This window comes from Epinephelus lanceolatus, chromosome 22 (genome assembly GCF_041903045.1).
Source record: "Epinephelus lanceolatus isolate andai-2023 chromosome 22, ASM4190304v1, whole genome shotgun sequence".
Taxonomy (NCBI): Eukaryota; Metazoa; Chordata; class Actinopteri; order Perciformes; family Serranidae; genus Epinephelus; species Epinephelus lanceolatus.
Window position 1 is genome coordinate 8,374,451 of NC_135755.1, and position 22,518 is coordinate 8,396,968.

General features: G+C 40.7%; 1 protein-coding gene across 1 annotated transcript in view; it reads right to left on the reverse strand.

Moving 5' to 3' along the window:
- dachb (dachshund b) overlaps window positions 1–22,518 on the reverse strand; it is a 137,756-nt gene that overhangs the window by 24,260 nt on the left and 90,978 nt on the right. Inside the window, exons 3-7 of the mRNA XM_033609411.2 lie at window positions 20,690–20,800; window positions 8,719–8,940; window positions 5,345–5,514; window positions 4,612–4,717; window positions 2,770–2,844 (exon numbers count right to left, since the gene is read on the reverse strand). Coding sequence (XP_033465302.1) covers window positions 2,770–2,844; window positions 4,612–4,717; window positions 5,345–5,514; window positions 8,719–8,940; window positions 20,690–20,800 — 684 coding nt within the window. The remainder of the gene's footprint in view (window positions 1–2,769; window positions 2,845–4,611; window positions 4,718–5,344; window positions 5,515–8,718; window positions 8,941–20,689; window positions 20,801–22,518) is intronic.

The window sequence follows — 22,518 nt, forward strand, 5'->3', positions numbered from 1 at the left end:
GGGAGAGGAGAGGATTACAAATACAAGGGGGAGGGAGGGAAAACGGGAAGACTGAACACTGGTTTTAGTGTCAGCGTTAACGTGTCACTGTCGCTTAATCTCGTGCTTTTATTTTGAAAACATCAATTTGTGAGTAACATTTAAATTTAAAAGAAGATAAGCTGAGTTTCTGAACGTAATTCAAGCTGAACCTTATTTTCTTTCACTGGTCACAACTTTAGACTGAACAACATGTAAAGCAGCCGAGGATACGACACTCGGTGAGGTCATCTTACACCGCAAACACAAGTTGGGTTTATTGTGTCGTGCTGCAGTAATGGCTCCAATATACCTTCCAGATGGAGGGAGGACATTCTGTTGTCTGTTATTTCCCCCTGAGATGGGCAGTTAAACACTTTCTGTGTCTGAGTGAAGTTTTCTGTTCATCTGCATGTGTCTTTAATGAGCCGTCCACAGTTCTTTAGGTACAGTTGATGAGACAATCGCAGAGGCAAAGACCTCTTTGGTACAGTGTCCTAGTCCAACATGACGTACTATTACTCATGCATAAGGTAGGACATGCTCCTGGATCAACATCCCTCATCGTGTTCCTGCCTACCACAAAAACCAATCATTAAATCTTATATGTACAAAAGTGAAGGAGAAACGTTAATATTCTGTAGACCAGTGGTTCCCAGCTGGTCCAACCCAAGGTCCAGATTTCTCCTCAGTCATTGTCTTTATAATGACGGGATCATGGGTCGTTTAGCTCGGGATATTTCTTCACTTCAACAACAAGTCCCTCCTCATCCATGCTTCGTCACCAGCAACACAGCAGCAGCAACAGAGCTCTCTTTATGCATCGATGGTGAGGAGAGGAGTCGAGCTGCTATAGGAGCAGAGAAAAAGAGCTGCTACGGGAGCTGGTGTGGGGGAAAATGCATTCGGCACTTGGGCAGTGACCTGCCGCGTCAGAAACCTACGAAAAAAGGCATGATACGCAGCCGGTTGCTGTTAGTTTAATGCCGTCCGGCGGCGTCAGGTGGACTAGGACGAAAGTTCAAGGGGTTGAAAGTCTGAATGGGGCCGGCAGAAGGTGTGGCAGGTGGGCCCAACAAACGCTGACTTTCACCTGAGATGAGCGGTGTTCGCGTTCCGTTAGATTCCAAAGCCTAACCTTGTTCTTTTTTCCTAAACCTAACCACGTGTTTTTGTTGTCGAAGGAAACAAACGCCAGTGTACCTTGAAAGACGACAATGCATCTAACAGGCAGAACGGACACGGCATCCCAGAACATCAACAACCAACGCACCCAGGGTACCTTGCACGTAATATGTGGACGTTAGAGATGCGCGGATGGCGTTTGAGAGCACCCTAATCCTCGTGCACTCATCAGTCACCAACCCGACATAATTATCTTCTAAAATTTAGAGACCCGCACCCAACCCGCGCCAAACATTAAGTGACACTGAAGCCCTCCCAAACAGAACTTTTCCCTTCGTTTTTTTTAGTTTTAAATTCTCCTGAGTTTAATTTCTCTCTCACTGTTTTGGCATCCATGGCAAGGAGGGGCGTTGCCACGTAAGTATTATACAGAACATTGCCGACGGTCTGACATCTATAGTAGCTGGTCATTTTGCGCCGGATGGAAAATAAATATGAATACTTTTTTGTTTCTTGTTTTTTAAAAGTCCTATATAAATAAAGGTTATTAAATACGAATATAACTGACAAATCCACCCAAAATGAATTACAATGTTAATTTTTAGTGGCCCACCCACTGATGCAAGATTTGCATCTCTAGTGGACATGGAAAGTCCATGACCAAACGTCAGTATGTGATGATGTCGGAGAGAGAATGTGTTGTTAATTCCAGGGCAGCGAGGCTCGAAATAGGACAGTGGCGTGAGGCATCCAGGAGTGCAGACGCATGTCTAGCAGCAGTGTGGGGTTGTACATTGAAAATAATAGGGGCATATTTTTTGACACGCACCATTCACAGCCGGTGCGTTTTGTCCTTTAGGAGGTGGCGGCCACATCCCGGCCCCATATCACACAACAGGTTTCTGAACACGCATGCAGAGAAGCTGAATCGTCCCACCTCACACTCTCAGGTCCACGCTCCGTTCTTTAAGAGAAGCAGCATCAGATTTGTATTGATTTTAAAGGAAGCTGCCTCTGCTGATGTCGGCAGCGCCGCTCCAGCAGTATGAACACAGAGGAAATGAAGGGAAGAGGTGAGGAGAGTGAAGAATTAGCTGAAAACAGAATGTGTTATAAGAATGGAAAATACAGCCTGGGTGATGGAGGGAGGAGAGGCCCCACATGCTTTTAGTGTGTGACCTCTTGACCCCTTTTAGCCATGCCTCCTTCACTTAGCCTCACCCCTTCCTCCTTCCCTCCATCTATTTATCTGTCTATCTATCTCTGCCTCCCTCGTTCATTCGTCTGATTGATGGCTCAGAGACAGGTGATCAATAGGAGGGGCTGAACATCCTGACGCTTCTGTTTCTCTGTTTGTGTGTGTGTGTGTGTGTGTGTCCTTGCGAGTGTGTCTTCAGTCACTGTGTCTTTATATGTGTGTGTGTGTGTGTGTGTGTGTGTGTGTGTGTAAATACAGTAGATGAGGAAAGCCCTCTAAGTGAGGACAATTTGTCAGACGTCAAAACGAAATGGGTGAGGGTTTAGATTAAGGTAGATAATGGAATATCCGCACTTATATAAGAGTTTGTGAGTCTGTGCATTTTTGAGAAAACATTTCAGTGTGTGTGTGTGTGTGTGTGGTCCAACCTTTGTCCTTTGTTATTTTCTTGATGGGTGCAGCTGGGTTGGTCAGCGCAACATCTGCATCAGCTGACACCAATCCTGTTGTAAAAAAAAAAAGGCACAGTGAGTTTGCGCGTGTGTGTGTGTGTGTGTTGGTGCATAAATGTATATATAAATACGTCTGCAGATGCATGTATATCTGTCGCCTTTTTTAACACAGAGATTTCACAATACTGCCACAACGAAGACCCTTCAATACGCCGCTACTTTTTCATACAGCACCGAACAATGGCGGCGCCTCAGAACAAAAGATGAGTGATGGGTTTGACAGGAGTGATGCGTAACACATCAGCGTCAGCGTCTAGTGTGATATAACATACGCTTCGGGCAGCACTTTCTAAATAAAAACAATGGCATTACATGGCAATAACAATCATTTACCATCCCTGTTATAAGGCCGCTGATCTCGTCTTTTGCTTGGAGGGCAAGGAGCCTACTTATTTTCAGCTGTTGTTCCTCCTCTTTGAGTTAGCTGCTAACTACTGATAGCTGCTTTTTAAATCTCCTGGCGACAGGTCACAGCCATAAAGTGGGATTTATACTTGTCTACACACATGGCCTACGCTGTTGTGAGCATTTATACTTGTGCAGTGGTGTGTCCAAAACACTAGTAGGTGTCAGGGTTTCTGTGAAGTGCTGTACAGTTTAGTTGATTGAAAACACACATTAAACACACATTAAACATGGCTTAATAGAGACAATTTCAAACACAAGTACACAAATCAGCTTCACTATAACTCGCAGCATTCACAGACAAACACTTGTCTTTATCTGGACACATTTCCCCCACAAATACAACATGCTAATGTTTTTAGCACAAGCCTATGGCATTTTACATTGTATAAATTAGCCTAGTCTGCTAGCCTAATTAGGCTAGCAGACTTTTCCTCTACTCATATTAAACCAGGGACAACAGCAACATTTAACAAAGGTAACGGTACAAAATTCAGCTCCATTACAACTCACAAGGTTCACTGACAAAACAACTGTCTTATACTAAACACATTTTCCAAACAAATATAACATGCTAACGTTATTAGCACAAGCCTATGGCATTTTACATTGTATAAATTAGCCTAGCAGCTAGCAGAGATTTCCTCTGCTCATATGAAGCCAGGATAAATCACACGCAAGACTTAAAATGCTATTTTTGTGGAGGCTTTATTGTCTTCACAATGTATTGTTTCTTATTTGTGAAATTAAAGTAAATAAAAGATTTGTTTCCACTGAGGGAAATGGTTTCAGCTTACAGAAATAGACAGGAGGTCTGCGTCACCGTGACGTGTCGTTACAGTTCTGAGGAGGTGCACGTCAGGCTACATAGGGTACGGCATGGGCTCTATGTGGACGCAGAGCCTACGACTTTTAAGTTTGATTGTCTGCCTGTAAATTAAGTGCATGGATGTGTGTTTTTGTCCAGGTGTGAGTACATGTACATCTATATGTGCCAAAGTGTATCTACAGTATCTGTTTTTGTATTTTCATCATTTTGGTCTGTATACGTGTCCATTATTTTCTTAACAACGGTCTATAAAATCTCAGTGTTTCATCCGACCAAAACTTCAAAAGCTTAATATATTCAGTTTAATATAATAGAAGAGAAAAGGGGAAAATAGACACATCCAAGAAGATGATTTTTTGCCAAATTGATCGTATCAGTTATCAAAAAAGTTTAAGTTCTTCTGATCAAATAATCGACTAACCTTTGCAACTCTAATCTACAGCATATTTCAGTGATGATGAGGGTTTTATGTGTGTGTGTGTGTGTGTGTGTGTGTGTGTGTGTGTGTGTGTGTGTGTATGTACCCAGTCTTTCAGGCGAGCTGGAGGCCGAGCTGCTGGGCTGCGACTGCAGTGGAGTGTTGGTCTCGTCGACAGATGGAGAGAGGGAAGGACTGTCGCACACTCTCTCCTGCAGAGACACAGAGGAGGCACGAGTGAGTGAGTGAGTGAGGTGTAAATAAGTGTATTGATGTAGGTTTCAATATGGTTACTATGGGTTACCAGTGACTGGCATTGATTAAAAACAGGACACCGCCATGTTGGAGATGGAGCATAAAAACAAAAGAATAGAATAAAATAAATGGTGCATGGAATAGGATAAATATTTTTCCTTTTTTGTTGATCTAGTGTTTCTTAAATGAAAGAAGATAATAAAGTAATGTTTTGTTTTTTTTTGTGACTAAATTAGTCCAGGTTTGAAAAAATATCAGGGCTGCCCCCTAATAGCCGACCAAACGTTAATCAACCAGAGAGGTCGGCAAGATTTCATTGATTTAATTTTGCCTGCTGCAGCTGCTACACATTCATACTGTATATATCATAACATTTTCATATCTACTTCTTGATGCTTATTCTACGTTCTATATCTATCTGTATATTACTGTGGTCTTCACTGCTTTTTGCAATGACAATAAAGTTGAATCTCATCCAAAGAGAGCAGTTAAAGTTCTTCATCAAGGAGTTCCTCAGGGAACATACTGGGATCCTCTATGGTTCTCATTTAAAAAGTTTTTTTTTTTTAGTGAATGTGTCTTACCTTGATGACAGGCGCCCGGTGTACATGAGTGTGTATCTGCTGGGCAGCGGCAGCCATGTTGGCTATGGTGTTGAGGTGGTTCATCTGCGACATCGCCATGGCTACAGATGCAGGCGGCAGACCCATGGGAAGCAGAGGGTGGGGCATCATCATGAAGGGCAGGTCCAGCCCTGAGAGAGACATAGAGGGGGAGAGGGGAAACTTTGAACTACGCTTGAGTTAACGTTTAAATGGGACTCTTGTCCTCATCATTTCAAAACATCCTACGTAAATCGCTACAGAAGAAAACAGGTACATAAAATGAACTAAAACAATAGAAAATACATGATGTAAATGAGGTGATCATGTTTGTTTAATTAGTTGAATTTATGATTTTGAGGAAGGTTACAGTCTGCTCATCGCTCCACACTGATCTGATGTTTTTCATTGGCCACCATTATGTATCTTCAGTATCATCTTTATGTTTCATATCATTAATTTGCTAAGTCTGTTTCAACTTGGGTCGGGTATTGTTTTGTTTTGTTTTGGGTTCTTCTCCAATATCGGTGCTAAATCTTTTAAAATGTCACTGGTGCCTCAATGGTGCCCAAAATGATACTTTTAGAAAAATAAAGCAACAAAATGAGGTGAGAACATCTTATAATTGTCAAGGCAAATTTGAACTTGAAATTGAACAATATATTACCTGATAATGTACTACGTACTTAGTAATGCAATCTCAAGAACTCGCACTTGACACTGCACGTCCTTGGGTCCTTAGTAACACAGCTGACAAGTGTGAAGCTGATCAGATTAAAGGCTGTCGAGAAAATCGAAGGACGGACAAACAGTGACTCCTCCAGTTTTAGTTCGGAATCGCTTGTTTAACCCAATGAAAGCTAGAGCAACATCACTTTTCTTGTGCTACTTTCAGAGGCTGAGCAAATTGGTGCAATTTCTTTCAGGTATATGGGGAAAAATGCAATGCAAAAAAAAAATAAAATAAATAAAAATAGTTTAAAAAAAATATTTAAAAAAATCTTTAAAAACTAGGGAAATAGATTTCGACATTTTTTAAAAAAGGAAATAAGGTTTAGAATTATTTTTTAATTATTTTTGATTTTTTTTTTTTTTTTAATTTTAACTAGGGATACAGAATGAGAAAATGAATTTTTTAAACTAGGGAAATAGATTTAGAAGATTTTTTGAAAAAAAAAAAAAACTAAGGTGATCAATTCAAAAGATAATTAAAAAAAACTAGGGAAATAGATTCAGAATTGTTGTTTTTTAAAAAAAAAAAAAACAACTAAGGGAAATACATTTAGAAAAAAAACCTAGGGAAACAGATTTAAAATATTATTTTTAAAAACTAGGGAAATAGATTACAAAATTATATATATATATATATATATACATATATATAAAAATATTGGGATGTAGATTAAGAAAATTATTTTTTTTTTAAAATAAGGAAATAGATTTAAAAGATTATTTTAAAAAACAGGTAAATAGATTTAGATGATTATTTGAAAAAAAAACTAGGGAAAAAAGAAAAATCTAGGGGAAATTGTATTTATTTATTTATTTTTTACATTTTGAAATTGTGTGACTATGTTATTAACTTTTTAAATATAATTTTCTCTTTTTACTCATTTATTTTTGGGCCATTTCTTCTTTCATTACTCAGTGCCTTCTTCCCATGTTTTTTAAAAATAATCAAGCCAATTCGCTCAAGTTTCAAAGGGTTAACTGAAGTGAATCACTTCACAGTTCTGCTGCACTCTAATATTACCAAATGTGAAAGTTAATGTTTCTCTTTGCAGCTTCACTTTTGGATAAGTGTGCTGTTCGGTGTCTTTTTTTGTTTGGTGTAATGGTGTATGTTTGTCTTTACAAAACCAACAAATGTTTTTTGTCAAATGGAAACGCTGGCGTCACATTTTGTCATTGCACAGTCAGTTATCTCTCTGCTATCTTGCCCGACTGTGCAGACTGTCACTAGTATTTAATCTGTGTCAGCTGCTGTATTGTTTCACTGTTTGAATACGAGACTCCCTGGAAGGAGCTATTGACACTGAGAGGACTTTCCTGGTGAAGTACAAGTACAATTGATCCTCAGCCTCCTGAATTTTGTACAAGCATCACACAGCAGAGAGCATCAGGTCCGTCTTTTCTCTCTCTGTGTTTGATCATTTTTAAAATCTGTCTTTTGAGTAAACTGTGAAATGAAAGCTTTGTGAGAGTACGAGAGAGGCGGAGGCTGCGTGTTGAACTTGTGTTGAACTTAAACTTGAGGAGCGACAGAGGCAGGGGTGTCACCTCAGTGTCAAATGTCTCGCTAATAAAAGTTGACAAAGCAGAGGAGGAGGGAGAGGGAGAAAAGAGGAGGGGGAAATATGGAGGGCAGAGGGTTCAAGGGTGATGAGACGAAAGAAAAGGAGGTCGCTTTTTGTCCTCTTTTCTCTCTTTTTAAGGATTTTAAAATCAGTTTTAGGTGGGCCAGTGTGTACGGCACCAACAAGCTTCTCAGCATCTCGCTGCTCAGTCGAGGTCGTACCTTCGTTATATTGCGTAAATGATAACATGCAGTTTTTGTTAATGAACTAAAATGATGAGAATCTAGAATAATTCCTTATTTTTCCCCTCTCCTCTGTTCCTCCTCGCGCCAACAGCGCTGCATTTGTGAGGACGTTCCATTAACTTAAATTCATCCTTTAACCCTGAACCTCCTAAAAGCACGACCTTGACATTTGACCTCTGCCCTCAGACCCTCCCCGACCTTAAATTAGCCCCCCCCCCGATTTTTCAAAGGCGAGCTCCCACAAGACGTTCGCTCCTTAGAGAAGCCGCCTCAACTGTGGAACACACACACACACACACACACACACACACACAAATGTCAACGGCTGCTTTCATTCCAATGAAACAATAACACTGATTGCTGTTGTCGTGACGACTGAAGTGATAGAATAATCAATGTGAGTGTTTGTCGCCTCCCGCTGCCCACTGCCTGTGTGTGTGTGTGCAAACACATTACTTCTGCAATAAGAAAAAGAGCGAGTATGAGTGTGTTTCTGTTTGTTTGTGTGTTTGTCAGTGTGTGTGTGTGTGTGTGTGTGTGTGTGTGTGGTGTTGATGAATTGAGTCATTTAGTAGAGTGTGTGCTGATTAATCCAGGCGGAGTGTTAATACAGGAGATGGGAACAGATTAAATGGCGTACATTAACAAATATTGCCACCCCTTTAAACACACACACACACACACACACACACAGCCTGAATATGTGTGTGTGTGTGTGTGTGTGTGTGTGTGTGTGTGTGTTCCTCTCTCATGCACTGTCTCTCCGTGTGTCGTCTGTTTGGAAACATATCCATCTTTATATCTGAGCACTCACTGTTGGCCAGTAGCTGTTGCTGCTGCTGCTGCAGTTGTTGTTGACTGACAGCTCCAATGGCCGGGCCCCGTCCACTTCCTCCACCTGCTGCACCACCTCCTCCTCCTCCTCCTGCTGATGCTCCTCCACCACCGCCTCCTCCGCCACCTCCTGGTCCTCCAGCGTGGGCTCCAGCAGGGGGGCTGGTCAGACGCTCCTTATCCCAGGAACACTCACTCCCTCCTGGGAAGAGACACGGAGGATATTTGATTAATTCAAGCTGACGACCCAGCCGCTACAATAAACACTGGCATGTACGTTTCTGCATACCAATTTGTACATTACTACGCAGCGGATAAAACATTTTAACAATGATTAATGTATCGTGGTGCCAATCCCCTTTGATCTGACATCAGATGTGACGGGACAGTCGATATAGAGATACATTTATGTGCTGATTGCAGATAGTTGCATTGAACAGTGGTTTTGTAGGTAGCCTATTTATTGCATTGTTAATGTGCCTGATATTCTGGAAACCTGCCTGTGAGGTTTTGGTGACGTGTGCGCACTGTCCGCCGGTCAACCAAACTTCGGCTTACACCGGTTGCGCTACCCCTGCGCTGACAGTAGACCTGGTTTCAGATGGCGAGCTTTTAGTGCACCTTCGGCGAAGCCTTTTGGCACGAAACTGTCACTAACCACACTAGAAAGGCAGTGATATCTCTGCAACTCACAACCGATGTGTCGCTACAAAATGCCCAGGTTTGATGCCTAAAAATCAGCTGGAAACACAGCAATGACTCCCTAAAAACAACTGTTTTTTTGTGCAACTATCCCAGCTGGAAAAACAGTGATGAGTCATGACAAAACACCCAGGTTTGATACATAAAATTCAGTGGAAACACAGCAACAATTCCCTAAAAGCAAATGTTTTTTGTGCAACTATCTTCCAGGAAAAACATTGATGAGTCGCTTGAAAATGATGCCTAGAAATCTGCTGAAAACATGTCAATGACTTCCTAAAAAACAATCGTTTTTGTACAAATACCCCAGCTGGAAAAACAGTGATGAGTTGCTACAAAACCACCAGGTTTGATGCCAAAAAAATCTGCTGGAAACACAGCAATGACTCCCTAAAAACAACTGTTTTTTTGCAACTATCCCAGCTGGAAAAACGGTGACAAGACCCCACAAAACACCCAGGTTTGATACATAAAATTCAGTGGAAACACGGCAATAATTACCTAAAAACAACCGTTGTTTGTTCAACTACCCCAGCAGGAAAAACAGCAATGAGTCGCTACAAAACACCCAGGTTTGATGCCTAAAAATCCACTGGAAACACAGCAATGACTCCCTAAAAAACAACAGTTTTTGTGCAACTATCCTGGCTGGAAAAACTGTGATAAATCACCACAAAACACCCAGGTTTGATGCAAAATAATTTGCCATAAACACTGCAATGACTCCCTAAAAACAACCTTTTCTTGTGAAATTATCCTGGCAGGAAAAACAGTGATGAGTCTCTAGAAAACACCCAGATTTGATGCCGAAAAATCTGCTGGAAACACGGTAATGACTCCCTAAAAACAACTGGTTTTTTTTTGCAACTATCCTGGCAGGAAAAACAGTCACAAGACCCTACAAAACACCCAGGTTTGATATATAAATTTCGGTGGAAACACGGCAACAATTCCCTAGAAACAACCTTTATTTGTTCAACTACCAAAGCAGGAAAAACAGCAATGAGTTGCTACAAAACACCCAGGTTCGATACCTAAAAATCTGCAATGACTCCCTAAAAACAACTATCCTGGCAGAAAAAAAAAAAAAAAGGGATGAGTCACCAGGTTTGATGCCAAAAAATCCGCCAGAAAAAACACAATGACTTCCTAAAAAAGGTTTTTTTTGTGCCACTATCCCAGCTGGAAAAACAGTGATGTGTTGCTACAAAACACCCAAGTTCAATGCCTAAAAATCTGCTGGAATCACTGCAATGACTCCCTTAGAGCAACCGTTTGTGCAGCTACCCAAGCAGGAAAAACAGTGACAAGTCCCGACAAAACACCCAGGCTTGATGCCTTACAATCAGCTGGAAACACGGCAACAATTCCCTAAAAACAACAGTTTCTGTTGTTTGTTGGTCTCAAACTGTGGTCTGCAGTAATCTGTGCAGTATGTGTAGCGTGTGTAGCAGGGTTTTGTTGTTTGGTTAAATGCTGCGTTTGAATTTATGTGTATATATGTGAAACCGTGTATGGTGTGGGACTAGACTTGGGGGTATCACGGTACTACAGTATACTAGAGTGTTTAGAAATCCTGACGGTATGATTATCAGCACCGTCATAAATACAGTGCACAGCATGCACCACGTCAGCCTCCAGTCTGTACCAGAGGAACAGGCAGCTGAGCTGACTGAGTGGTGGGGATAACGTGACAGGACTGTCAACAGCCACAACAGCAGAGAGAGCAATTGTTTGTTTTGCGTCTGATACCGGTGTTAAATTCTACTCTACGACTCTAAGAAAAAAAAGGAAAAAAACACACAAAATGACAACATTAAAGAATGACCTTTTTTTTCATAAAGTATCCATTCAGGCACAGTTTAGGCACTGGCACCATTTTAAAAGTATCACTGAGCACTGGTATTGGGAACAAACCAAACAATACCCAGTGTTAACTGTGAGCAATGGGATTTAAAGAAAAGAACAAATGGGACATCGGCTGGGCGCTCCTGTTAGTTTTAGTTTTGTTGTTTATAAAAAAAAATATATATATATATATATATATATATATATATATATATATATATATAAATGAAATTAAATAATAAAACATACTGAAAAATTATTAGAGGAAAATATTTGCAAACATTTAAAATAAAAAAAATACATGACATTATTTTGTTACCTACATATATTCATCCATTCATGATTGTTTTTTAAATTCATTATTATTATCATTTTAAATTATTTGATTCACAGGTGTTAATTGTAAAAAGAAAAGAGTTAATTTGATTTTTTTTAATAATAATACACATATCGTGTGAAAATTTATTGAGAAAAACATTTGCAGACTTTCAACTTTAAAAAAGACATTTACTTTAAATTCTTCTGTTAATTACATATGTTCATTTATTTGTGAATTTTTAATTTATTTATTCATTTTATTTATCTTTTCTTATTATTACTTAAAATTAGTTGATTTACAGGTGTTAATTGTAAAAAAGAAAGAAAGAGTGAATTGGATTTAAAAATAAATAATACACATGTTGAGTGAACATTTATTGAGAAAAACATTTGCAGATTTTTAACTTTAAGAAAATTACATTGAATTATTTTGTTACATATATTCATTCATTCATGTTTTTTTTATTTATTTATTCATTTTATCAATCAATCAATCAATTTTATTTATAAAGCCCAATGTCACAAATCACAATTTGCCTCACAGGGCTTTACAGCATACGACATCCCTCTGTCCTTTGGACTCTCACAGCGGATAAGGAAAAACTCCCCAAAAAAACCCTTTAACGGGGGAAAAAAAACGGTCGAAACCTCTATCCATCTCTTATTATTATTATTATTATTATTATTATTTTAAATTAGTTGATTTACAGGTAATTGTAAAAAAAAAAAAAAAAAAAAAAAAAAAAAAAAAAAAAAAGAATGAAAGAGTGAATTGGATTTTTAAACTTTTGACTTAAAAAAAATACATTAAATTATTTTGTTACTTACATATATTCATCCATTCATGAATTCTTATTCATTTTTTTATTATTATTATTGTTATTATTTTTAAATTAGTTGATTTACAGGTGTTAACTGTAAAAAAAATAATAATACACATGAAGTGAAAATTTATTGAGAAAAACATTTGCAGACTTTTGACACTGAATCATTTTGTTACTTTTATACATTCATTAATTTGTGAATTTTTATTTATCATTATTTTAAATTAGTTGAAGTGTTATTTGTAAAAAAAAAAAAAAAAACTAAGGGTGGAATTGGATTTTTTTAAAATAGACATTTAACTTTTTTTAAAAAAAACAATTACATAAAATTATTTTGTGACTTAAATATATTAATTCATTTATGATTTTTTATTTATCAAAATTATTCTAAATTGGTTCATTTACAGGTGTTAATTGTAAAAAAGAAAGAAAGAGTGGAATTGGATTTTTTTAAATGAATATCATATAGACATTAAACTTTTTTTTTAAAAAAATACATTGAATTATTTTGTTATATATATTCATTCATTTATGAATGACTGATTTTTTTATTTATTTACTTTTTTTTTAAATTATTTATTCATTATCATTATTATTATTATTTTTAATAAGATAATTTACAGCCAGAAAAAGGGAGCTGAATATGGATATATTATACATAATGTATTTATTTATTTATTATTTTGGCTTTCTGTATCTCTGAGCTGCACTCAACACAAAAGCATCTTATTTATTTCTTGATCTCATTTATTGTAACCTGATGTGAAGAGTGCCTTTTACAGCAGAAACAACTTTAAATATGTGGACACTCAAACATTACCTTTACACTCGGTTAAATTTCCGGCTCTGATTTGCTGTAAACAAAGATCTTTACAAACAGAGTTTAATTAAAGTAAATTAATTATATTTGTTAATGATTCAGAGATGATGTGCGCAGTGGTTAATCATTAATAAATACATTATAGTGTCAGTCAATACGAGCTCATTGTAGAGTGCAATAATGATCATTTATTAAACCAGTTCTTTATCTGCGGAGTGACACCATCACTTTCTCTCCTCACACCTTCGTTCCTGTACTCCTCTACCTCCCTGTCTCTCTGTAACGCTGCCTCCCATCTTCCTCTCTGCTCCCTCGTTCCCTCTGTCATCCATCTTCATCTCCCTCCATTAGTTTGAATTAGCAACCGTCTCTCTCTATTATTGCCTACTGAACTCCCTGCGCTGTGTGTGTGTGTGTGTGTGTGTGTGTGTGTGTGTGTGTGCATGTGTGTGTGTGTGTGTGGATGACAGCTGGGCCTCATCCCCTCTGCCATTTACACCAGGGAAGAAAAGAAGTATAAACAGATGGGCAGATGTTCTCCCTCTTTCTCTCCCCCTCACACACTCAGTTTTTCCTCGGCCTTGTCCTCCTCTCCTCCTCTGCCTCTCTTTTATTCTCTCTCTCTCTCTCTTCTCCGTTACTGTCTTTTCTCTCCTTCACTTGTTTTGGAATATTTTGCTTTTTTTTTATTTTCCATCTCTTCATCTTCTTCCTTCTCTCTCATTTGTGTTTCAGGAACTAAATTGAGAAATCTGGAACCAAATTTTGCAGAAAACTGCGTTTTGTTTTTCCACCGTTACTTCAGTTGTTCTGTCATTCCTGACACTGGGGATAGTACCTGCTAACTTACACTGATGCTCTCTGGTAACTGGGGAAAACAGAAGCGCTGTCCTCTTCCTGTTTTGGTTGCACAATGGTTGACACACTTCCTTTGTGCCGTAAACCCTTTTAGTTTAAACAGACTGAGGCGGCCTTCCGCAACAGGAGGGGCTGTTGATGACGCTGCACGTGCGACCCACTGGCGGTGGATAAACAGGAAACAGCTGATAGCAGGAATTAGCGAGAAGCTAGTAGCAAGAGGGAAACACAAACCTGACAGACACTGTAAAGATGAGCAACTGGGGAGACAAGGAATTGCGCGCCCTCCTTGTCCTCGCAAACGAAGAGGCCATTAACCGTCAGATGACGGGGACGGTGAAGAACGGGCCGACTTACAAGAGAATCGCTGAAGGACTGACCAGCTGCGGCTTCCCTCCCACGTCACTGTTTACGTCACACACTGAGCTACACGTGTTGTTACTTGCTCACGCCCCCCATTGCCCCGAAAAAGGCACATTCTGTATAAACAAAAGTAGGTAGGCGGCATTTTGCTGCACTCCCCGATTTTGTTTTTATACTGCCAATGCTGAAAAAGACTGATTTGGCTTTCCTGCAAATTTGCACAACTCCTATCTAAAAAGGGCTACTAACAGGCATCACAAGTGTGAGTCAACGCAAACAAACAGAGTCATCAGTTATCATTTTTCCTGAACCAAGGAAGCCTTCTAAGGGACTCTGTGCAGCTGTGTAAGTCCCGCAGCTTAAGAGAAATTAAGCCTTAAGTGTCATACTTAAGGCGAAGACTTAAGGTGTTTTGTGCAACCGGCTCCTGGTACTCACAGTATCACTGACCAGTCAGTCAATTAGAGTCAGGTTTGCAGCGTCGCGCTCTTTCAACTCTTTCAAGACTGCAGCTCCTGGAGAAACTCTGTCAGGGAAGTCCACAGTCATGATCAACCTCCTGACACCAGCTTGCTTTCCAGGCGTGGGTAAAACTAGCATGCTCTCCTTCACTGACCAGCAGCAGTTTAGTTTATAATCGCTGCTGGTGCACATTACTTTGGACTTCTTAACTGAGCTGTCTGGGAGTGAAATAAGCCATCCATCTGAGATGAGATGGATCCGCAGTTTGGCGCAGTGTCTGCTGTGATGCGGGCGCTGTGCCAGACTGTTGTGGTGAAGAGGGAGCTGAGCCAGAAGGCGAAGCTTTTGATTTACTGGTCCATCTATGTCCCAACCCTCACCTATGGTCATGAGCTCTGGGTAGTGACCGCTTGTGGTACAAGCGGCGTTTCCTCTGTGGAGTGCCTGGGCTCAGCCTTACAGATAGGGTCAGGAGCTCGGACATCTGGAGGGAGCTCGGAGTAGAGCTGCTGCTCCTTCTCGTTGGAAGGGGTCGGTTGAGGTGGTCTGGCATCTGATCAGGATCCTCCTGGGCGCCTCATGTTGGAGGTGTTTCGGACATGTCCAACTGGTAGGAGGCCCCGGGGCAGACCCAGAACACACTGGAGGGATTAGATATCTCATCTGGTCTGGGAACACCTCGGGGTCCCCCAGGAGGAGCTTGAAAGCTTTGGGGAAAGAGACGTCTGGAGAGCTTCCCTCAGTCTGCTGCCCCCACATCCAGGCTCGCGATAAATGCGATTAAAAAAAAAAAAAGCAATTATTGTCTCAAATATAAACTTACATACTTTAACTTCAGTAAAATTTTCAGTGCAGGACTTTTACTTGTACCAGAGTTTCTTACGGTGTCTTTGTCTCTACCTGTTCTCTCTGCTTCTTCCTTTGTCCCTCTGTCGCTGACAAAAACAAAGATATGGTTTCCACTGACACATAAATCTGTCCCTCTCTTCCTCCATCTCTCCACTCATTCATCGCTCTGCGTTTTCTTACTTCCATACAGAAACAAAACAGATATGACTGTCACTGCCAGCGATCGACTTTCACCCATCAAACACCAACACATCTTTTCTTTTCACTCCTGCCCCAAATATCCCTTTCTCTCATCATGAGTCTATTTTTCCCTCCTCTGTCCTCCCGCACTTTATTTCCTCCTTCATTCGTACACTCGCTCCTCTCCTCTATTGTCCGCCGGAGTTTCCCATGCCGGTGTGAGTGTCTCTTACAAAGGAAATAAGGTCGGACAATGAAAAGGAGGCTTTCCAACGCACTCGCACAACAAAACAAAAAAAAAAAAAAAACACTCTGAATGAAATAAAAGAAGGAGGAGGAAGAGGAGCAGGAGGGAATAAATAAAAAACGACACAGCGAAAGAGAATGAAAGGAGTAACTCTATCAGCCCATTTGCCAGGTCAGCTGAAGAAAAGGAAGAGATGGAAACAGAGGGAAGGATCGCTCTCTCTTTTCTTTTCTCTTTGCTTTTTGTTTTCTGTCTTTTTAATAATTCAGAGAAGCAAACACAGCAGAGATGGAGTGGGGGCCGGAAAGTGTGTGTGTGTGTGTGTGTGTGTGTGTGTTAAGTCTTTGTTTTTATATATGTCACTGAGCACTTCAGTATGTCCTCCTGGCAGATACTTTAAGACAGCTGTTACCATCGGAGACAATCACTGTGAGAAGCCACACTTCAGTTCTCTGCACTCTTTACTAATTATTATTATCATAAAATATCTAATTTAATAATTAAATAATATCGTAAACATGCATTATTTTGGGGGAGGGGGGATGGGCAGGGGTTGGGAGCACCACACATTAATACTGTGGTAAAATTCTAGGAACGTATGAGGGTATAGAAAATTACACATCGTCCAAGCCTAATCCCAATTTCACACCTGTAAAGTTTCCCGACTGCGTGTTGCATCTGTGTAAGTACAGATTTGAGATACGCGTACTTTGCTTCCACTTCATACCTCTCCTTCACTACATTACAGAGAGAAACACTCTAAGCTTTTGTTACTTTTCATACATTATTTTTCATAGAAATGTATGAAAAGTCGGCACATTTTCACTGCCAACTCGTCAACAGCTGTTTTTCTCGCCCAGCATGAACCTGTTGCCACATACAGCCACAGAAATAGTTGTAGTTCTCACATTCACAGCATCAGTAGAACATTATTGCATGCATTCAACTCATAACTGCACGGTATATGAAATGCTGAATATTCTGCGCTTTATTTAATGCGGCTATCAGTCTTTCTGATAAAAGATAAAGAGAAGGAACTTGACTTTACACGCTCTTATGTAGTTTAAAGCAGTTTTAATGTCTCCTACAAATTCATATTTTACATCTCTACAACTGTGTTTCATTATATCGTTATTCTTTTTCCATTTACATACCAGCCTCCACCAATCTACCGATCTAAAAGTTTGTTGGGCACAGATAAACAGAGATCTGTGTGGGTACATGAGACCCTAAAAAAGAGGGTTGGTCATGGGGAGTACCACCAGTTGGTCCAGGAGCTTCTCCTCCATTTTAGGATGACTCAGGAGCAGTTTGACAACCTGCTGTCTATCATCAGGCCGTGTAGCTCTGGGTATCCAGCAACCGCTACCACCAGTTTCTCCTCCATTGTTTACCAACTGTAAACTTGTTGTCATGACCACCACAGAAGGCCCGCCTCTCAAATCATTCAATTGGACAATGGGACAAAAGAATACGAAAAAAGAGATGACATGAGTTGAAGTTTCATCAGCCTGTGGAGTTCAGAGCGCTCCGGCAAAAACGCCAGGCGCCTGGAGCGCAGAAACACGACGTGAAAACACTGTAGAGAGATATCTAAAGCAAGAACTGAAGAGAGAAGCTAGTGACAGAGAAGAGGACACTGAATGACCCAACACACACACACTCTTGTGAACTGGAGGTCGCTGTCTCGTCTCCATATGTTTGCAGTCGTTGAATGTAAAATGTTGAAACTGATCCCAGCCAGGAGACGATCTGTGACATGAGCTCGAGTTTCAATACTACATAATACTTTCTCTTCTGTCTTTGGTTTCCAGTCGTGACTCTGTCTTTCCTCCCAGCGGCCATACGTGTTATTTTTTTCACAGTTTTATGATGTAAAGGTGACGCGAGGAACATTAAATAGAGTTAACTGAGACGAGAAAGGTGGAGGTGTGAGAACTGACGGAAGAGTAGAAAAGATTTCAGATCCTAGATGAGTTTTATGAGAGAGAAAAAAGTGTGAAGTAGCATAAAATCAAAATACTTAAGTACCTCACAGCGGTACTTAATCGTCCGGTCAATCCATGGTTTGACCCGGGGAAAAATGCAGTCGTAATCATTGAAGGTTTTGTGATCTCTTGGGACATCCAAATAACATAAGTATGTGATTAAATACTTAATGGATCAAGGTAAATTTAAGGCTAAAAAATTAGGGCCATTACATCACAGCATCACACAAAGAAGTGCATATATCGACTTCTAAGTATGCAAATGACTTCACAAAAACAACACGTTGAAAGGTTGAAACCCCACACATTCACTGAACAAGGGTTACGTAACTTGCGTGCAGCAGCAGGCCGCAGTACGCCTAGGTGGTCACATGATCTCTCACTGGCACTTTCCCGGCAGGTTAGCCTGCTGCTAAACAAACATTAGCGAGACAACATGGCAACACCGCCCACGGATGCTCCAGCAGCTTCGGAAGACGTGGGTCAACTGTAGTGATAGGTCCCAGCCTGTCAGGGGGGAACTCATGCTGTATTGTGTTGCAGGGGAACAATTAACGGGAACAATTAATGGGTTGCTCAAGTACCTGAAGCCTGCATGGTTCATGAGTGGTTTGCGGTTATACCAATAAATAACTGAACATGGTGTCAGAAGTAAAGTCAGACGCGAGCGACAGTACTAGTGACGTAGTCTGCATATAGCGACACGCAAAAGTGTCTAGTTTTAGGTCGGGAAAGTTCGCAGTACCGGAAGACCGTCTACTGAGCTACCTAGCCTAGCCACAGTTAGCTGAACGAAGTGGCAACATGGCACAGTTTCAAGTCTCCCCGCCGGAAAGCTTCACCTTCAAGGCTGAAGACTGGCATAAATGGATTAAACGCTTCGACAGATTCCGTATTGCTTCTGGATTGGAGACGCAAGCAGAAGAGAATCGCAGGAATGTGATCTTTGAGAGAGCAAAGTTTAATCAGCGGCATCAAGAAACGGGCGAGACGGCCGACAGTTTCATTACGGCACTGCACTGCCTGGCGGAGCACTGCGGTTACGAGGCCCTACATGATGAGATGGTGAGGGACAGGCTTGTGGTGAGTCTGCGGGACAAACGCCTATCTGAACAGTTGCAAATAGACCCGGCATTGACGCTACAAAAGGCCGTCACCAGAGTCAAACAGAGAGAGCAGGTAAAAAAGCAGCAAGAAATGTTAAGAACATTTTTCCATTAGTATCATCCATGAGAAACAATTAATGAGCTATAACTCAGGCTGTTAAAAACACATATTTAAAAGAATGTCGTCGAATTATCGTTACCGTCAAAATCCCCCAAAATATCGAGATATTATTTTTTGTCCATATCGCACACCCCTACTTCTAAACATATTTTCATATCATTAATATCCAAACATCAGTTTGTTAGGATGCTTTTTCACATGTAACCATCAGATATGACCTGTCCTGAGTGTTTATGTGCACTTAGCAGGTACTCATACCCCAAAATTACCTTTTTTCTTAATCCAAACAAAGTCAGTAAAAGTAGATTATTAAGCATGCTATCATTCAATTTTCAGCACGTACAAATTAAATACAATTAATGAGACCAAACTTGAAACATGTCTTGGCTTTTTCATTCTTTGGTTTAACTGTGGTGCCACTGAAGATTTATCTCTGTGATGAAGCTTCCTCTTGGGAGGGTTATGATGTTGAAATACCATCTAGAGACTTTTTCATGACACCTTGGGAGGTACCAGTCAGTGAAACTTCTGACCTGGGCTCGTAGAACGTGTCACCACTGATTTCCCAGAATGTTTTCGACTGTAACAGACAGACGTTTTCATGTGTTTCAGACACCATCTAAGGCCATGTTTAGATGAACACGATCAGCTGAGAACAGAATCGTTTCTCATTTTTATTTTGAAAAAAATTTGGCGTTCAGACAACATTTTGATAACAATCACTGTGCACACGGATCCGCAAAGATGACCAAAAACGCTGTAGTATACAAGCCAGGCCAGTAGTTCTACAGAGCAGTGATGTATAAACAAACAAAATGCCAACTGCACGAACGTTTGTCTGGACGGACGATGAGTAGATCTACACTAGTGTTGATAAACTTAAACAGAGCTCGGGAGTCCGCCATTTTTGTTGTAATGGTCGACTTTGTCGCACATGCCTAGTGACTGGAACCATAATGTGCATTTGCGAAAAGTCTCAGGTTTCAGAGGAACTGCATATTGCGAGTTTACATGACAACAGAGACGGCGCCGTTTCAAAAAATTGCACTCTGGAATCGTTTTCAAAACGTTGCGTTTTCAGGCACCCAAACGTGTCGTCCTTGAAAACATTATGTTCCACTAAATCCATGACGGTGTACTTTCAATATATGATGCAATTTCTCCGAAGTTGGGCCCATTTTTGAATTCGATTGACTGGACTTTAAGTTCAGTACTCAGTTACTTTCTGCGACTGTGTACAGGTGTGTTTATGTGTTTGAGGTCACCTGTGTTGGAGTGTAAGTCGTCATTGTCCGACTCGTTGCCGTTCTGGAGACTCATCATCATCTTCATCTTCTGCAGCTTCTGGAGCTCGGCCATGGCTGCTGCTGTCAGGCCTGTGACACACACACACACACACACACGCACACAGAGTTACCTTCATCATCCTCATCATCATTATTTAGCAGCACACACTCTCACGTAGGCACTGACATCATCAGCAGCCGTAAAAGTCCACCAGCCTCTCAAATAACCAATCACAGCTTGAGCTGACTCCTCCCCGGACCTCACAGGTGCTGCCTGCCTCTACCCACGATGCTTTGCGGCGAGCCGTGACACACATACAGCACTGCCGGCTGTCGCTGTCAAAATTTTTCCTTTCAGTTTGAGCGTTTTGTTGAAGTGTCTCAGGGTGTGAGTGCTGTTTCAGACGCCTCGGGGCTGATGTATATTCACTGATACACACACACACACACACAGCAAAACAAAACACACACACACACACACACACATAGAGAACACACCCCCACCGCGACACACACTCACACACATGCTCTTTTGTATGGACTAAGATCCCTGGCTCTGTGCACTGACCTGGAACTGACTTCTATACACAACAACCAGCAGAGTGAGAGCGATGACCCTGTGTGTGAGTGTGTGTGTGTGTGTGTGAATGTCAAAGTATGCTTTATTGTGTAAATGCACTATTATGTTTCTAAGTGTGCACGTGAGCCCTTTGAGTCGTGCTGAGTGTGTACGTACAGTTTGCTTTCATGTATAAATGTATGTGTGTGTGAGGGAATGCATGCATGCTTATCTACGCATACTTGTGCCCGTGTGTGTGTGTGTGTGTGTGTGTGTGTGTAGGTCAGTTGGTTTTGCCCTGGTCACGGTTGACGGCCTTGGAGGAATGTCCATTACACACACAGTACAGTTGTCTGCAAGCTATAAAGAAAACAAGATAGAGGGAGGAAAAAAAACGAGGGAGGGAAGGAGGGAGGAGCTGTCACGTTGTTTGAAATTTAATTTAAAGCAGGATGGACGGATGGATGGAAGAGGAGGAGGAGGAGGAGAGAAAGAGTGTGTTGTGTGCAGGTGAAACTACACTGGAGTTTCTCAACTGACTGAAGAGGCACAAAGTTAAAAACGTACAGATCAGCACTGACAGAAATCTCGATTCGTCGGTTATCTTTACGAGATTGTAGTTTGTTTATCAAACTCCTTAAAGACACAGAAACCTTTTTTCAAGCTGGCTACTCATGTTGATGTTTAGTTAAGTTCAGGTTTTGATGTCAGGTGACCAATACTCAATGTCAAGACAACGTCTGAAGCCAACATCAATCTAACACAGAATACTGACAACAGATAACAAATGTCCGTCTATCCATTTTCATCCACTCATCTCAGTCCAATAGAGCACCTTTGGGATGTGCTGGAACGGGAGATTCTCATCATGGATCAACTGTGTGATGTCATCATGTCAATATGGACCAAAGTCTCTGAGGAATGTTTCCAGCACCTTGTTGAATCTATAACCGGGTTTCCATCCAAATGTATCGCAAATTTTAAGCAAATTTTGTGAAAATGCGCAAAAAAAAATTTAATTTATGCACGTTTCCATTCGTTATTGTTTTGCGAGTATTGGGACTCAACAGGTTGAGCAGTAGGTGGCGCTTCTAGTGAAAAATAAAAATGCTAAAGAACACCCGAAAAAAGAACCTGATAACACCCTGAACTGATGTAAACAACTACCAATTCTTTTATCAATCGAAGGAAACATTCAGTTTCGTCGTCCCTCCAGACGTATCTCGCGCTCCCTTCCTCTGCCGTCATT